This window comes from Anomaloglossus baeobatrachus, chromosome 5, assembly GCF_048569485.1.
Source record: "Anomaloglossus baeobatrachus isolate aAnoBae1 chromosome 5, aAnoBae1.hap1, whole genome shotgun sequence".
Lineage (NCBI taxonomy): Eukaryota > Metazoa > Chordata > Amphibia > Anura > Aromobatidae > Anomaloglossus > Anomaloglossus baeobatrachus.
The window spans coordinates 27,900,982-27,919,195 of NC_134357.1; the positions used below are offsets into that span (position 1 = coordinate 27,900,982).

At 46.7% G+C, this 18,214-nt stretch overlaps 1 protein-coding gene across 1 annotated transcript in view; it reads right to left on the reverse strand.

Annotated features, from left to right (window-relative positions):
* Positions 1 to 18,214, reverse strand: part of LOC142310727 (ovostatin-like) — a 60,759-nt gene that overhangs the window by 14,213 nt on the left and 28,332 nt on the right. The window contains exons 22-28 of the mRNA XM_075348353.1: positions 16,681 to 16,732; positions 10,601 to 10,684; positions 9,588 to 9,764; positions 6,643 to 6,718; positions 6,126 to 6,285; positions 5,850 to 5,924; positions 4,025 to 4,187 (exon numbers count right to left, since the gene is read on the reverse strand). Of these exons, the coding sequence (XP_075204468.1) occupies positions 4,025 to 4,187; positions 5,850 to 5,924; positions 6,126 to 6,285; positions 6,643 to 6,718; positions 9,588 to 9,764; positions 10,601 to 10,684; positions 16,681 to 16,732 (787 nt within the window). The remainder of the gene's footprint in view (positions 1 to 4,024; positions 4,188 to 5,849; positions 5,925 to 6,125; positions 6,286 to 6,642; positions 6,719 to 9,587; positions 9,765 to 10,600; positions 10,685 to 16,680; positions 16,733 to 18,214) is intronic.

Genomic DNA, 18,214 nt, shown 5'->3' on the forward strand with positions numbered 1-18,214 from the left:
TGAAACAATAGTTACACTTTTAGTTTTTAATTGGCATGAACAATCAAAGGGATCATAAAAACATACCTAGTCTCTCCCAGAAATAGCGCCACACCAGTCCTTGGCTTGGTATTAAAGCTCAACTCTTTTGAACTGAATGGGGATGAGCGGCAATACCACTTAAAGTCAGGGGTGGCACTGCTTAAGGAAGCCTAATAAAATACTGTTTCCCGGAAAATAAGCCCTAGCAGCAATTTTTGGCCTTTTTCAGGGAAAGACTCAAATATAATCCCTACCCCAAAAATAAGCCCTAGTTGCGGTTCAATAATGAAGTGTCCATGCAGCTAAAAATGTTTAAAGGGAACCTGTCATCAGAAATTTCGCCCAAAAGCTAAAAGATTCCCCCTCTGCAGCTCCTGGGCTGCATTCTAGGAAGGTCCCTGTTATTATTGTGCCCCATGTGAGACCAAAATAAAGCCTTTATAAAGTGCTACCTTTTTGTATGCAGCTTCTGTAAATGTGACATGGGGGCGGGCTTTCTGGCGTCCGTTATTCTGCCCCCTGGTCCTGTATGCCGCCCCCATCGCTCCTTTCCATATCTGATGCACCGCCCACTGCTCCAGCCATCCCCGCGCATGCCCAGTGCCAGTCTCACAGGACTGAGCAGTGTGACCGCTGGTGACGTGTGCGCAGGCAAGTGATTATGGGCGGGACTGTGACTGTTATCAGCAAGTACCCGCCCATAATCTCGTGAGCGCACAAACCTCTCCAGCGGTCACACTGAGCTCAGTGTAGATGCTAGACTGTATGGGCTGCTTCCAGGGATGACGTCCCTTTGTCACGTGATAGGGGCGTGTTCAAAATACTATCACGTGACAAAGGGACGTCATCCCTGGAAGCAGCCCATACAGTCTAGCATCTACACTGAGCACAGTGTGACCGCTGGAGAGGTTTGCGCGCTCACGAGATTATGGGCGGGTACTTGCTGATAACAGTCACAGTCCCGCCCATAATCACTTGCCTGCGCACACGTCACCAGCGGTCACACTGCTCAGTCCCGTGAGACTGGCACTGGGCATGCGCGGGGATGGCTGGAGCAGTGGGCGGTGCATCAGATATGGAAAGGAGCGATGGGGGCGGCATACAGGACCAGGGGGCAGAATAATGGACGCCAGAGAGCCCGCCCCCGTGTCACATTTACAGAAGCTGCATACAAAAAGGTAGCACTTTATAAAGGCTTTATTTTGGTCTCACATGGGGCACAATAATAACAGGGACCTTCCTAGAATGCAGCCCAGGAGCTGCAGAGGGGGAATCTTTTAGGTTTTGGGCGAAATTTCTGATGACAGGTTCCCTTTAAAAATACTGCAGGACACTTTATTCGAGAAAGCAGACACCCCTGAAAGAAAGAAGACAGACCCCGCAATCATACCGACCAGACCTCGAATGGGACACTGTGGAACACAAGGACCTGTGGTGGAACACATCGAGGACCTGCGGTAGGACAAACACACACACATCTGGTGATTCCGTACTGCTCCAGGAACCAGGGATGCAGTGGAAAGTGAGGACCTGCAGTGGAACACATGAGGACCTTCGATGGAACGCATTGATGCATTCCACCGCAGGTGCTCAATGCATTCCACCGCAGGTCTTCAAGGTCCGCTGCATCCTAGGTCCCCCTTCTGACCAGAAGCAGTATGGTATCAGTGGATGTATGCGTGTGTGATGTTAAGGACCGCTGTGGCGCACACAAGGACCTGCTGGCAACATCCGCTTGGGATTGTAGGAGGATTTAGGAGTGATGCAGGTGTCCGGAATCAGGTAAGTATGATTGTCCTGGTGGAGTATCTGCCTTTTTAGAGGGGTAAACTTCCACCAACCCAATGTCATGGGTGTGTCACAGGAGACAGATAGTGAGGTGTTTTCAGGTCATAGAAGGTCATATGTATAAGTAGCTTTCCTGCTGAATTCATCTGTCTCCTTTTTAGACCCAGCCGAAGCTCAACTTGCACCTCACTGTTGATTATATCAGTATTTATATACCTCTTCCTTGAAATGAACTGTGCTGGTGATATTTTCAGTTCATTCAGGCTGTAGTGGCAAGCAGGTGGATTGTTCTCCTTCGTTGTATCGTTGCTGGAAGCTCTGATGAACTTCTAACTGATTCACCAAATTATAAGTAGTTCATGCCTTTTCCCCCCATGTGTCCCACTTGTGTCTTCTATAGTGTTTAGTGGGGTTGACGAAGAGCTCATCCCATCCGTTCTCTATTTAGGGTCCAGCACAAGAGATACCTAGGGTCAGGTATACGGCTTGGCGCATAGGTGCGGAACCTATCTAGGGTGGTGAGGGACCCCAGGGAGTCAGGACCAGCAGTAGGATCGGTCAGGGATATCCATCTTCCCTCTCCCTCGACACTTGGTTTCCCTTCCCTTTTGCTGTGCACTTGGTACTTCCCCGTACCTAGCATGACACCCAAGTTTTCCCAAAAATAAGCCTTACCCCAATAATAAATGCTAGTGTGACGCCCTGGCAAAACCAGGTAGTCACAGTTAGGCCCCTGCATAATACCTTCCCTCATTAGGAAACACAAATCCAACCAGAAAACCCTAGTCATCCCCCCTTAGTGAAAGATAGACACACCAGTGGGCGTGACCAGGCGGTTGGAACACGCACACCCAGGGGTCTAGACAGCCTGGGGTGGGAAAAATAGCAGATAAGTTTTAGAGTTCAGTTTGGAGAGGCGTGTGGGCTAGAGCTAAGGGTAGCTCCAGCAGTGAAGTTCAAGTTGAACGGTACCAGGGTAGGAACCCTGGTGCCTCTGGCTAGGAGGCAGACGGTGGTCTCCATCAGCAGGAGACGGGAAGACGGCTCGGTGGAACCGAGGTGGACCGGGACAGGGTTGTAGTCCGCCGGTACCGACACGGGGAACCGACCCGGAAACCGTAGCACAAAGGGGGGTACTGGGACCCTGATGCCAGGACCAGAACCAATTGGAGCTGGTTAATTAACCGATTGAGGCCAGGACTAGGAGGTCCTGTCCCACCCAAAGTCCCTCATAGAAGACAACAGCCCACCGATTAGGGATAAGAGGTCACCGCCAGGGCCCACAGATCCCACGGGCCAGCGTCTGCAGGCACGGCTCCTTAGGCCACATCCAGCCAGGAGCGGACTCCTACGTTTCAAACTGGGAAGTCATTTCTACTTAAACCAGTGCAGGAAAAGGATAGAGACCACCAGCCGGGTGGGGGACCCAAACGCAACCGGCCGCAGCACCGGCCACCATCACCTTGGTTTACCAGAGACTTGTGTGTTTTACTAACTGAGTACACCAGCAACCCCTGCGGTCGCCATCCCCTGCACGCACCAACCGGGTCCCGGGGCCACCATCTCTGCCCACGAAGGGGTTAACAACTTGCTGCACAACATCTCCCCCGGGTGTCCCGTAACAGCAGATGTGGTGTCCCACCTCACCACACACCGTGGGTGGAGTCACAAACTCAATACGGCCCAGCCCGTACATATACGTCCCCCCATTTATTCGGCGTGTCCGCGAGACCCCTGGGTCTGGAGACCCTCGAGCCACCACCTCTGAAGGCCCGGGTCCGAGCAGCGTCGGCTGCTGGCTCGGGGGCAGCACACTAGCACATTTTTCAGATCAAAAAATACTATAAGACATTGTCTTACTTTTGGGGAAACACGGGTATGACAACAGTCTTTTAATCCAGAGAACCCAATGATCTGGTTCTTACTTCCACCATAGAAATTTCTGGTAAATGGCAATGCTGGAATCATTATGAACCAGAGGAATCAGACTCAATATCCGTCTGATTGACTAAAATAAGATATGAGAATTCAGCGTCACTTGGGGTCTTTGGGGGGCTGGCAATGTGATAATTTTGGGTGCTGGACTCCAGAAGGTGCCAAAAAGCCTAAGCCAGAAAATTTAGATATCAGGAACTAGATCTTTGCCACAGGTGACGGAAAGCCTAAGATCGGGTCTTGGTGATGGACGGATCGGTGACAGTAATTTTGGACGTACCTTCCTCAATCTCCAGTTCTTTCAGCTTTTTAAACATTGCGTTGCTCCTCTCCTCGTTCCCAGCCACCCGGAACGCATAGAGCAGCATAGCCAAATTGTAGACACTTTGTTCTTTCTCAGACTCGGCAGCCAGGTAACTCATGGCTTCACGGAGCAGAGTAGGCTTCATAAAGATAAAAAAACAATGAAATTTAGTGTCATGATGTCTCTACAACTGTGTAATACAATCATTAAAGGGTTAAGACCATCTTTATACATGGATATAGTCAGAAAGTGCAGGAAAAGCAAATACTATTGCAATTTACTGCTTGTTAAGATTGGTAATCGTTCTTGAAATTTTAACATTTTTATTTCCTATTGTTTACGGCTTGTTGCCTTGGAGACCGACCACCGCTGTTGTGTAGCCTGTAGGCACTGCGTTATAAATGGATTGGGAGGTCATAGTGTGCGCCAGCGATCACAGACAGTTTTAAAATATTTCTTACCAGCTCAATAGAAAAGTGCTCATAAACACTGCACGTTTCTGCTGTTTAGTAGCGGTGGTCGGTCTCGACGGCAAAGAAGGTAAAACAATAGCAAAGTGCTAATATCTCAAGCATGGCTGAAAATTTTAATAAGCACTAAATTGCAAAAATGCTTTTATTTACAAGAACTATTAGACAATATACATGTATGAAGATGGAAAAAGGCCTGTTAAAAAACAGAAAAGGTACGATTACATACTCTTCCAGAACAGATCTGTCATGCCGTGTAATGGTCAAGATTTTCAGTGACACTACAGTACCATAACAATGATATACAGTGCCCATTAGTGATGAGTGGGCACTACCATGCTCAGGTGCTCAGTCAGTACTCGTAACTAGTGATGAGCGGGCACTACCATGCTCGGGTGCTCAGTACTCGTAACTAGTGATGAGCGAGCACTACCATGCTCGAGTGCTTGGTACTCGTAACTAGTGATGAGCGGGCACTACCATGCTCGGGTGCTCAGTACTCGTAACTAGTGATGAGAGGGCACTACCATGCTCGGGTGCTCGGTACTGGTAACTAGTGATGAGTGGGCACTACCATGCTCGGGTGCTCGGTTCTCGTAATTAGTGATGAGCGGGCACTACCATGCTCGGGTGCTCAGTACTCATAACTAGTGATGAGCGGGCACTACCATGCTCGGGTGCTCAGTACTCGTAAATAGTGATGAGTGAGCACTACCATGCCCGGGTGCTCAGTACTCATAACTAGTGATGAGCGGGCACTACCATGCTCTGGTACTCTATACTTGTAACTAGTGATGAGCGGGCACTACCATGTTCAGGTGCTCTGTACTCGTAACTAGTGATGAGTGAGCACTACCATGCCCGGGTGCTCAGTACTCGTAACTAGTGATGAGCGGGCACTACCATGCTCGGGTGCTCAGTACTCGTAACTAGTGATGAGGGAGCACTACCATGCCCGGGTGCTCGGTACTCGTAACTAGTGAGCAGGCACTACCATGCTCGGGTGCTCGGTACTCGTAACCAGTGATGAGCGGGCACTACCATGCCCGGGTTCTCAGTACTAGTAACTAGTGATGAGTGGGCACTACCATGCCCGGGTGCTCAGTACTCGTAACTAGTGATGAGCGGGCACTACCATGCTCGGTACTCGTAAGGAGCAGTTGGACGCTCTGATGGACGCCACTCGAGTTTTGAGTGTAAATCTATATTAAATATTATGTCAGATTTAATGCTTTTGGGATTTTTGTCCCTAATTCTAGAATCTTTGCATTTTTATGTCAAAGTACAAGACACCTAAACATCTAAAAACAAGGGAAAATGTAGTAACTTACAGTGGCGCTGTATTCGGTCCGGAGCATGAAAGCGGCCGTAGCTGCGGTAAAGCTGACATCATCTTCAGCCCCACCCTGAATAATGACACATAAGTAAGATATGGAAACTCTCTGGTGCACTGTACTGAATCTACTGCTCTCATATAAAGACCCTTTGGTGTCTATGACCGCCCTGGAATATGGTCACTGTTAGGGCTTTTCTGCAGCCAGTTATAGCTCGTTACCTTCCCTCATTCCCTCTTAACATTAGGAATATCCTGAACTTTTTCAAATTACCCTCAGTCCATTGTTAAACAGGGTCCCTTGTGGTTTGAAGGCCCCGGTTCTCCTGTCCCTCAGGCTTTCCAGGTACACCAAGGCTCCCTGTATTATTCTGTCTTCTACAGGGTAGTACTTCTTAATACGCAGCAAGGTTTCCAGAACCTTAAGAGTCAACCTGAAGACAACAGAAACCAAACAGACGTGTGAGGACTGGATTTAGAGGGTAATTCCATCCAATATTATATTTTCCAATATTACATATTCAAAATATTCATCTTATCTTGATCTTTATAGAGGACCTGTCACTGGTCATAAATATGTAACTTTTTAAGTCCATTTTTAGTCTGTATTCTAAGTCATTATATTATATTTGGACTTGAGACGTCGTCTTGGTTTCCCTATACATGCATCATTATGATTTCCTTCTTATGGTTTTATGGTGCTAATGAAAGTCTCTTAACGGAGAACTCTATCGGTAAATTTATATTCCTTTGCCAAGATGTACAATCTACTTTTTGTTTTATTGTCTTACCATGAGCTCGATTGTCCGTGAGGGAAAGCGCTGAAACTTCCATCTGGATTTCGATAGCGCAACTGCCGCCGGTAACCTAGAATAAAGGAGGGAACAGGAACGTAATTTTGTGTCTTTGGCATATTCCGATCTACAATAGTTGGCATTCATTCCTTACTTTATGGAATTATTCATTAGTCTATGCCAAAGCATCCAGAAATTAATGTATACAGTCAAATGAGTGTATTTTTAATTATTTTTTTTTTACCAGTGGGACGTATTTAGAGTTGAGCGAGTACATAACTATTTGCACTCGCTATACTCATAACGAATACTGTCTTTTACTTGCGTATTCATTCCGAATAGCGTATGCAATGCAAGTCAATGGGGCAAAACTCACAAAGTAACGAGTAATCCGAATGTCATACTATTCGTGCGAGTAGTAAATAGTGCCGCATTCAGGTTACTCGTTACTTTGCGAGTATTCCCCATTGACTTGAATTGCACACGCTATTCAGAACGAATATGCGAGTATAAAGGCTACTTTACACACTGCGATATCAATCCCGATATCGCTAGCGTGGGTACCCGCCCCCATCTGTTGCGCGACACGGGCAAATCGCTGCCCATGTCGCACAACAGCTGTCACACATACTTACCTGTCCGGCGACGTCGCTGTGACGGGCGAACCGCCTCCTTTCTAAGGGGGCGGTCCGTGCGGCGTCACAGCGACGTCACTGAAGCGTCACTGAACCGCCGCCCAATAGCTGCGGAGGGGCGGAGATGAGCGGGACGTAACATCCCGCCCACCTCCTTCCTTCCGCATAGCGGCTGGGAGGCAGGTAAGGGGAGCTTCCTCGTTCCTGCGGCGTCACACACAGCGATGTGTGCTGCCGCAGGAACAAGGAACAACTTCGTTACTGCTGCAGTAACGATTTTTGAGAACGAACCCCCGTGTCGCCGATTAGCGATTTTGCACGTTTTTGCAACGATGCAAAATCGCTTATCGGTGTCACACGCAACGGCATCGCTAATGCGGCCGGATGTGCGTCACAAATTCCGTGACCCCAACGACTCCGCATTAGCGATGTCGCAGCGTGTAAAGCCCGCTTTAGACAGTATTCGTTATGAGTATAGAGAGTACGAATAGTTAGGTACTCGCTCAACTCTAGACGTATTCCATCCAATGCAATGGTTTCACCTCAACCCGCCAGTCTTTATATATTTTTTTGCAGACTATCCTATAAATTCCCTTTACTGCCCAACAGACTAATGAAATGGCAAAAAAGAAAACAAATCGTCAAAGACAATGATAAAAAATTTCCCCTCTTCCCTCCTTTTCTTCTCCTTACTCTCATATCTTCTCAGGCATCAAAGCTTCTTTCTTTTGTACTCTATTGATATAGAATCATATACGTCGCAATGTGTATCACACTCCGTGTATGTATATTATGTTATATCTCCTAAAAGATTTGTTAAGATGCCATTCATTTTCTTTCTTGTCTTATACCTTGTTATGACTTAAAAAAATTTAAATAAAGAATTTATAAGAAAAAAAAAAAAAATTCCATCGATCTCATGGTCATAAATCACTATTTCCACTTTCGATAAAACGCGTTTACGCTACGCCTCATATTAGATCACAGTCTTTGCAAATGTTAGTAAAATTCAACATTGACATTTTTTAATACATTTCCAAAAAATTTCAAAAATATGCTTCCGGTTAGGCTTTATGATTTTGGTAAAAACAAATCAACCTCAACTTACAAAAGACACATAAATCCCTAATTTGTCTCACATTATAGCAGTGTTCTTCTATTTTCTGTCTTGCTTTGTAGAACAGAATAATCCAACATCTTGAATAGAGATACTAGGCATAAGCTTTGGTCAACATTTGTACATCAATCAAGACAGAAGGAGTGGACAGATCACATCTATAACAAGCCATAGTTATATAGGTCACTGCGGATCCTGGATAGACACATATTTAGGTGTCAGGCCCAGGAGAGGCGAGGCTGCGCAGTGTGTCTACGCAGCTGCGCTCCTCTCACAAGCAATGTGCAAAATCCTGCCCAGGATAGAAATAATTGGAGGGAGATGGTATAAATCTGGAAAAAACCTGGGGAAAATTCACTGCCAACAGCAAAATAAACTGGTTTGTTGAGTATAAAGGTCCAGTGATGTCAGACATATTACAAAATACATAAATGAGAACAGTGGTTTAGTTTTCATCCAGTTTCCATTCCAAGGTGAAAACTAAATAAAAGCCATGATATATCAATAACTATTAGGGCGGCTTTACACGTTGCGACATCGCTTCCGAAATATCGTCGGGGTCACGTCGTTAGTGACGCACATCCGGCGCCGGTAGCGACAGCGCAACGTGTAAATCCTAGGTGCGACGATAAACCATCACAAAAGCGCTGAAAATCGTTGATCTGTGTAGCGTCGTTCATTTCCATAATGTCGGGTCGACCGCAGGTACGATGTTGTTTGTCGTTCCTGCAGCTCCGCACATCGCTGTGTGTAAACCCGCAGAAGCGACAAAAATCTCCTTACCTGCGTCCCGACGGCAATGCGGAAGGAAGAAGGTGGGCAGGATGTTATGTCCCGCTCATCTCCGTCCCTCCACTTCTATTGTTAGTGACGTCGCGGTGACGTCGCTGTGACGCCGAATGCACCTCTCCCTCGAAGGAGGGATAGTTCGGCGGTCACAGCGACGTCGCAGAGCAGGTATGTTCGTGTGAAGCTGCCGTAGCGATAATGTTCGCCATGGCAGCAATCACCACATATCGCATGTGCGACGGGGGCGGGTGCTATCGCGCTGGACATCGCTATCAATTGCTAGTGATGTCACAACGTGTAAAGCCCGCCTTAGAGATGATTGACATTGGAATTACAAGCTGATAAATCGGTGAGGACAAGCTATCACTTTAGGAGCTATATTTATGAAACAGATATATTACCATTCCCGATAAATTGGACGCCTTTGGATTTAGTCTCCTCCGTCAGGCGACCGGTTAACTCCAGGTAATCAAGAACCAAAGCTATTGGTGAGAGAGTGCCGAGATTCTGCTCTCCACACCCTGTGGGGTCATTTATCAAAGACTCCGGGTTCATGACTGCATGACCCAAAATATCCCCTGTGAAGAGAAAATAAGAAATAACATAGTAAAACACAAAAATGACAATATTCTATTCTTTTTTTTGGAGTTGATCCTTTCCAAAATCCTCCTCAAAAACTGCTTTAAAAACTATGTGTGCACATAGTCAAAAATGCCAACTTTGTGCGCTCAAAGCCTAAGGTTATGTGCACATGTGAAAAATTGAAAAAACAACAGAAACTACCCAACTTTTTGAGGAGTTTTAGGATTTAAAGGAGTATTTTGGGCAGTTCTGCTCAGTTTCTGCTCTAAAAACGCTTAAAAAGAAAACCCTGTATGGACAGAAACTGAGTGGGAACTAAGCAGATATTCTCCAACTCTTCCTCCAGATTTCAACACTCCTTTAAAACTTGGAGGTTCTGTTCAGTTTGTGCTCTAAAAACTCCGGAAAAAGACTTTTTGTGCAGCATTTTGGAAGAGATTTTTCTTTTTCTGATGAGTTTTTTTTGCATCCCACTGGAGCCTTGAGCGCATTCTATAAGGAGCAGCTTTAAAGAAATGCACTTTTTTGTCCAAGAACGTTTCAAAACCCAAATTGTAAAATGCTTAAAATTCTGAACATATCAGCAAAGTGCGTTTGCAATAAAATTCATTAGGAAGAGCGTTTCAAGTATTATTTTTAAGTTATTTTACAAAAAAAAATAAAAAAATTTCCAGATCATCCTGAAATTTCACCTGAAAGCCAAATATCCAGGGTCAGGCTGGGCTGGCAGGACAGCGGGGGATCCCCTGGTGGGCCTTGGGTCCTCCATCTTTGATATGCACATATCCATAACTTTTTTTGAGTAGTGTATATACAGCTCCTCTGTACTCACCTATTGCAGTAAATTTTGCTGATATTGAATCAGCCACAGAATTTTCGGGAGGGGAAATGCTGATAGGAATCACTTCAGTTGAATCTGAAATAAAGAAAAAGGAAAGTAAATCCTCATCAGGTAGTATAGAAGTATGGTGACTACAGGGGCTAGGAGCGGAGGAGGCTCATCTCATCTCCTCTGTTACAGGAGTCTCTAAGATCAGGTTTAGGGAATTGGGAATTAGAAAAAAAAAGGCAAAAACAGCGACATGTCTGCCCATAGGCAAGTCTGTTGTATTGCCACCAAACCCTAAAAAACGAATGGAACTACAAAAAACAGACAACTTTTAGTAAAACTTAATGCTATTTCTGTAAAAAAAATATCATTTTTTGCATGGAGATTAGAGATAAACGAACCTGTTTGATAAAAGGTTCGCCAATTTTAAATTTGGTACGAGCCTGAGCTTGTTCGGTTGGGCTTGGCAAACCTGAGCACTTCCCCCAAAAGTCGGAAATGTTTGTTTTAGTTCGTTTTCAGCCTCCGAACATTGGCCACGTTTCCAAAAAAGCTTTAATATAATTTGGAGCTTTTGTATAGGATTGTGGTGCTGTTTAATGTGGGGATGGGTAAAATCAGCAGAGGAGGTGCTGACATTGCCCCGGGAGAAGGCTTTTAGAGCGCCATTGTTTTTTTTTTACTTTTTTTTAACTTTATTTGTGGCTGTTGCTTCAGCCAATGAAAGCACAGTAAACATCCACAAGGTTCAGACAGAAGGTTTTCTGTGATTGGCTGCCTACTGTAAGGGGTACTTTGCATGTTGCGAGATCGCTACTGCGATGTCGTCGGGGTCAAATCGAAAGTGATGCACATCCGGCGCCGGTAACGACGTTGCAGCGTGTAAAGCCTAGAAGCACCGATAAACGATCGCAAAAGCGTTGAAAATCGGTGATCTGTGTAGTGTCGGTCATTTCCATAATTTCACTGCAGTGACTCGTACGATGTTGTTCCTCGTTCCCGCGGCAGCGCACATCGCTGTGTATGAAGCCGCAGGAGCGAGGAACATCTACCTGTGTCCCGCCTGCAATGAGGAAGGAAGGAGGTGGGCGGGATGTTTACGTCACGCTCATCTCCGCCCCTCCGCTTCTATTGGCCGCCTGCCGTGTGACGTCGCTCTGAGGCCGCACAACCCGCCCCTTTAGGAAGGAAGTGGTTCGCCAGACAGAGCGACGTCGCAGGGCAGGTAAGTGCGTGTGAAGCTGCCGTAGCGATAATGTTCGCTACAGCAGCTATCACAAGATATCGCATCTGCGACGGGGGCGGGGACTATCGCGCTCGGCATCGCTACAATTGGCTAGCGATGTCACAGCATGCAAAGTACCCCTAATTCACATGTCTGTGTGCATATACAGTGCAGACATGTTAACTCGTTGCCATTTTGTGAATGTGAAGGTATAGGCAAGGTGCTGCTGATTCACAGTGAGATTAGAGGTTTAATGCTAGGCAATTTAGCTAGATAGGACAGCGATAGTTTACAATAGGGATGTGCAGTGTAGGGAGCGTTTTTGTTGTGCCACAAATCAGCACAGTAAATCATTGAAATAGGGATTGCAGGAACTTGTACTGTGTGAAAAACAGTTGCGAGTGAAGGATCCAAATAGGTCTTGCTGCCTGCTCTAAATTACACAGGCCAACACATTTATAGGCAATGTGTTAGTGCAGTATATACGCACTGCATCTGGGCAATTTTAATTGCCTTTAGAAAAATTTAAATTTAAAACAGCGTTCTGGTTTTTATAGCCACGTAATCTTGTTGGTCTTAAAACAATTGTTACTGCAATATTTACACACTGATTGCATCTTAGCAATTTTAATTGCTTTAAGAAAATTTTAAAACCACCACTGTGGATAAAGCCACGAATTATTGGCGGGCCTAATAAAGTTTTTAGCGCAGTATCTAAAATGTGTTTATTGCCACTGTTCTGGGTCTGCTCTAAATTACGCACTGAAATAAATTATAGGTATTGTTAGTGGTGCTGCTGAAAAATTGCTATTGAACAAGGTAAATAGGTATTCTAACTTTTTTGAGTCTTTTCAAAATTAGGCAGTGAAACACTATTGTGCGTAGAGGCACTTTTTTGTGGCTTCACAATATTGACCACTCGGGCTGAAACTAAAACATGTACAGTATCTTTTGAGTCATTTGTGTGACAGGTGTAGTTGTACGGTTGAGAGACATCTGTTTGAAAGGGGAAGGGTACATAAACTATGAGTGGTAAACCCCAACGAGGTGATTGTGGAAGGGGTGACAGGCGGGGTGTTGGATATGTACGTGTGGGAAGTTCTGTTAAGGTACTGTCACACTAAGCGACACTCCAGCGATCCCACCAGCAACCTGACCTGGCAGGGATCGCTGGAGCATCGCTACACGGGTTGCTGGTGAGCTGTCAAACAGGCAGCTCTCACCAGCAACCAGTGACCAGCCCCCAGCTAGCAGCGACGCGTGGAAGCGATGCTGCGCCAGGTAACTAAGGTAAATATCGGGTAACCAACCCAATATTTACCTTGGTTACCAGCGCACACCGCTTAGCGCTGGCTCCCTGCACTCCTAGCCAGAGTACACATTGGGTTAATTACCCGATGTGTAGTCTGGCTATGTGTGCAGGGAGCAGAGAGCCAGCACTGACAGCTGAGAGCGGCGGACGCTGGTAACAAAGGTAAATATCGGGTAACCAAGAAAAAGGCTTCTTGGTTATCCGATATTTACATTGGTTACCAGCGTCCGCAGAAGCCGTTTTCCTGCTCACTGCACATTCAGTTGTTGCTCTCTCGCTGTCACACACAGCGATGTGCGCTTCACAGCAGGAGAGCAACACCTAAAAAATGGTCCAGGACATTCAGCAACCACCAGCGACCTCACAGCAGAGGTCAGGTTGTTGCTGGATGTCAAACATAGCAACATCGCTAGCAACTTCGCTGTTGCGTCACAAAAGTCGTGCCTCAGCAGCGATGTTGCTAGCGATGTTGCTTAGTGAGACGTGCCCTTTAGTCAAAGGTCTAGTGAGCAAACAACGGCTCAGCCTGTCCCAAGAGAAATGAGAACAAGTTACATTACTGGACGGCCTCCTTGACTAGATTTGTTTGCCAGCCGTACATCAATTCAATTTCAAAATGAGGCTGATAAACCTCAGGTGGTAGAGGGGGTTTCGAACACTATCAAATACCCTCTCCTCCTCTTTCTCCACCTCCACATCACACACAGTTCCTTCCTCAGAGGTGCCACCCCAATTACACTTGTTGGCGGCCATGTCAGAAATCTCCAACCGGCAAACTGTCTGTGGGAAGCCACACATGGGCAACTCTGCAGAGCTGTTCACACATTGTATCCCATGGGCATCCTAGGTCCGCTCCAAAGATTTCCAGATTAAAGAGGAGGAAAGCATCTGCACCGATGCCCAAAATGTTTGTCAGTTGGATCCTGTCTCGGACGAAGTAGGGTCCCAGCAGGATCCCGACCCTCATCAACTGCCGTTATCCCCCGGGAGTGGGAGTGATAATGATGATGAGACTCAGATACCTGAAGCACACACATGTACTGTTCTGTGGTATCAGGGCAGGGACAGGAGGAGGGGGACAACATGGAGCATGACGACAAAGTTGGAGATCCCACTTATTCTTAAGTTCTTAACCCACAAGTTCACAGCTGAGTAGCTCAGCAGGTGAGGAGGAGGAGGAGGAAGACAAGGATTTTAGGGTGGCAATTCCTGCACAAACACGTAGTGATGCAACCATGAGAAGTACTGCATCCTCAGCCACAACTCTGGCTGTGGCCAGCAACAGTTGCGGCTCTGCAGTTCGCAGGAAAGTTTGCCTAGCCTGGGCCTTTTTTGATACCATAAAAGAAGAGCCAACTTCCCTTTATCTGCCAGCTTTGTAAACAACGGATCAGTAGAGGGAAAAATACAAATAATTTGACAACTACATCCATGAACAGATGCAATACTGTGGGAATCTCACTGCGCTAAAATGCGGAGTAACGTTTCTACAGTACTTCGTCTGCCGCTTCTTCCTCCTCCTGCATCAAAATTTTAATACATTTGACTACTACATGTATGAACCGCCACATGCACAAACAAAATACATTACTGTGGTAATGGGAATAAGTTAAAATGCAGACTACCATGGATACTCAACCACCAGCCACCGAATCAACTGCATCTGCTGCTTCCTTCTCATGTAATCAACACCTCATCAGCCGAGGAGTTGGCTTTCCCACTCAAAGTTGTCATTAATGAGGTTTCGCCAAGAATTTAGGAATACCAAAGATCTGTCATCTTTACACAACAATCTTCAGTAATGGACAATAGTATAATGCATGTCTTCACTGTTGTTTGTTTTGCTTTTTTTTTTAAAAAGCAACCCCACAGCGTGTGTTGCATGGACCGTAACTCCCTGGTGTTTTCAAGCCCTGTGGGGAGGGGACCATTCCCTATAGGGATGGGGCGATTCATGGTAGTATTCTGCTGTTTGGGAAGAAGTTTCTCTAAATGTTGTGGAGAGGTCACTGCCAGTGTTGTGGGCTGCCACTGGCCCACTAACGCATGTATTTAAAAAAAAAAAAACGGCCCAGAGCCTATATGTTTCATGGACCGTAACTCCCTGCAGTATTAAAGCCCTATGGGTAGGGAGCAATTGATAGTACTACGCTGCTGTTTTTTTGAGGCAGATTCTACAAAATGTGTCTCCAAATGTTGTGTAGAGGTTACTGACAGTGTTCTGGCTTGAGCAGGGCCACTAATGTATATCAGGATTTTTAAATAAAAAACAAATACTGGGCCACAGCCTGTGTTTCCTGTACCGTAACTCCCTGGTGTATTAAAGCCCTACGGGGAGGGGGAAATTGATGCTACTATACTGTTCTGCTGTCTGCCTGAAAGGTTTTTGAATCTGGACACTCTAAGATTGGTCTCCAAATTGGGTCTTGTCTATAGTGGCATGGGTATGGGAGCACCAGGCCTACACCTGTCTGTCATCCACCTCCAGATTTCCTCCGTTATCTGCCAACATTGTGAAAAACGACTCAGTAGAGACAAAAATTCAATACATTTAATTAGTACATGCAAAAACCGGCACATGCACAAACAACATGCATTACTGTGGAAATCTCACTGCTTTAAAATGCAGACTACCATGCCTACCGAACCAGCGGCAACCAAATCAACTACATCTGCTGCTTCTCCTGTGATCAACCGTTCATGAGGCCAGTAGTTGGGTGTCCCACTCAAAGTTGTCATTAATGCGGTTTCACCAAAAATTTAGGACCATCAAAACTCTGTGATCTTTACACAACATTCTTCGTTAGTGGACACTAGAGTAAAGAATGTCTTCGCTGTGTTAAAAAAATGCCGGTACACAGCCTGTGTGTTGCATGGACCTTAATTCCCTGGTGTTTTAAGGCCCTATGGGGAGAGGGCAATTGATGCTACCTTACTGTTCTGCTGTCTGCTTGAAAGGTTTTGGAATTTTGAGGTTCGAAGATGGATCTCCAAGTTGTGTCTTGTCTGTACTGGCACAGTTATGGGACCACCTGCCCTACACCTGTCTCTCATCCACCTCTATATTAATTCTGTCAATAGCCTAGGAAGCTAACAGCTATGCAAAAACAGTGCTGCTGAACTTTAAAATATATTTTTGGTGTTTTAGAAGCATTTCCATTTTTTTAGGGTTCGATAAAGGTTTGATAGAGGTTCGATGTTCGGTTCGATAAAGGTTCACGAACACACGTTGAGCCAAACCACAAGAGGTTTGCTAATCTCTAATGGAGATAACTCAGTAAGAGAAGTTAATACTAGGCAGTATACAGTGGAGGTGAGCTCAAAGTGTGCAAGGAAGATATGAAAAAATGGTTGTACACTGACCACAAAAATTCTAACCCTTCGATTACATTTCACTTCACTGTCGATGGCAGTCAGTGAAGCTTTTGAAGCTTTGGCCTCTCTTGCTAGTTTTGCTATGAGGCCTCTACCACAGTGTAAAAAAAAAAAAACATAGTATACCACTTTGATGTTTGTTTTTTCTTACATTAGAAGCCGTGATCTTACCGTTTACACATACTAGGGAGCTCTTAGTTACTTCTTTGTGAATTCCCTCCGGCTAAAATAAAGGGGGAAAAAAACAATTAAAAACTATAAGTTTGTATATTTTGCAAAAAAAAAAACTAATAATAATTCAAAACGACATAATATTTCTAGATGACATCCTATCTAAGGAAGCACAGTATATATAGCATAGTATCGAAAAGAAGACTATTTCAGTAGGACTCAGGCTTTCTCTATGAGTGGGTGGAGGAAGCAGCACTCACAGGCTTTCTCTATGAGTGGGTGGAGGAAGCAGGACTCACAGGCTTTCTCTATGAGTGGGTGGAGGAAGCAGGACTCACAGGCTCTCTCTATGAGTGGGTGGAGGAAGCAGGACTCACAGGCTCTCTCTATGAGTGGGTGGAGGAAGCAGGACTCACAGGCTCTCTGTGGCGCCCTGGACTAGCCAGGCCATCACAGGTAAGACACTCACACCCCCCCACCCCCGGGCAGTTACATTAGCCAGATACCAAATCCTTGTTGCCTCCCTCCAGGGTCTGATGTCCACACCAGGTGGGGCGGAGCCAGGCGGTTGGCCCCACCCACCGAGGAGTTCACAGGCCTGGAGGCGGGAAAGGTAGTCAGATCAGTTTAGGAGGTGAAAGTGGAGAGAACTGCAAGTGTCTGGGTGTGTGGCCCAGGCACTGACAGCAAGGTTGGCAGATGGTGGTTGCCGTCTGCAGGAGTGGTGGATCAACGCGGAACCGTAGGACCGGGGTCGGGCGGTGGCCCGCCGGTACCGAACCGGGGAGCAAAGTGAAGCTAGCACACACAGGCAGGGCCTTCGGACCCCGACCAGGCTTGGAGCCGCCGACAAAGGTCAAATCCGATAGTGACCCCAGGGGTTTCGTAACAACCAAAGACCCGTTAGAAGGCAACCGTCCACGCCGTGAGGATATACAGCTACCGCCACAGGCTAGAGATCCAAGGGCCAGCGCCTGCGGGCAAAACGGGCTCCTCCGGCATCAATACACCGGGGAGCGGGCTACCGTTGGGAAGCCATCGGAGTCAACACAGTACACATAGGTGCAGGGAAAGATAGCCATGGTTTACCGGAGACTTTGTGACTTTCTGTCTGAGTGAGTACAACCGTGCCATCAGGCACCGCGCCGCGCTGTCCCTGCAACCCTGCACCTCACCAACCCTGCCTCCCTGTTACACCACCGGGCCCCGGGACCACCAACCCCTACCCACGGAGGGGGAAAACAACATCCCAGCTGCTCCCTACCATCGCTCCCGGGATCCCCGTCACCAGCAGCGGTGGTGCCCATCTTCACCACAACCCGTGGGTGGCGTCACGGACTAAATCACCAAACAAACAAACCCCTTTTCACTCACAGGCGAGGAGCGCCGCTCGAGTGCCCGGCTCCGGCCCACCGCTCGAGCCACCGAGCAGCAGCAGCAGCGCCGGACCCGAGCGTTGGCGAGCGCAGCGCCCCGCCGCCCGCGACAACTCTCTATGAGTGGGTGGAGGAAGCAGGACTCACAGGCTTTCTCT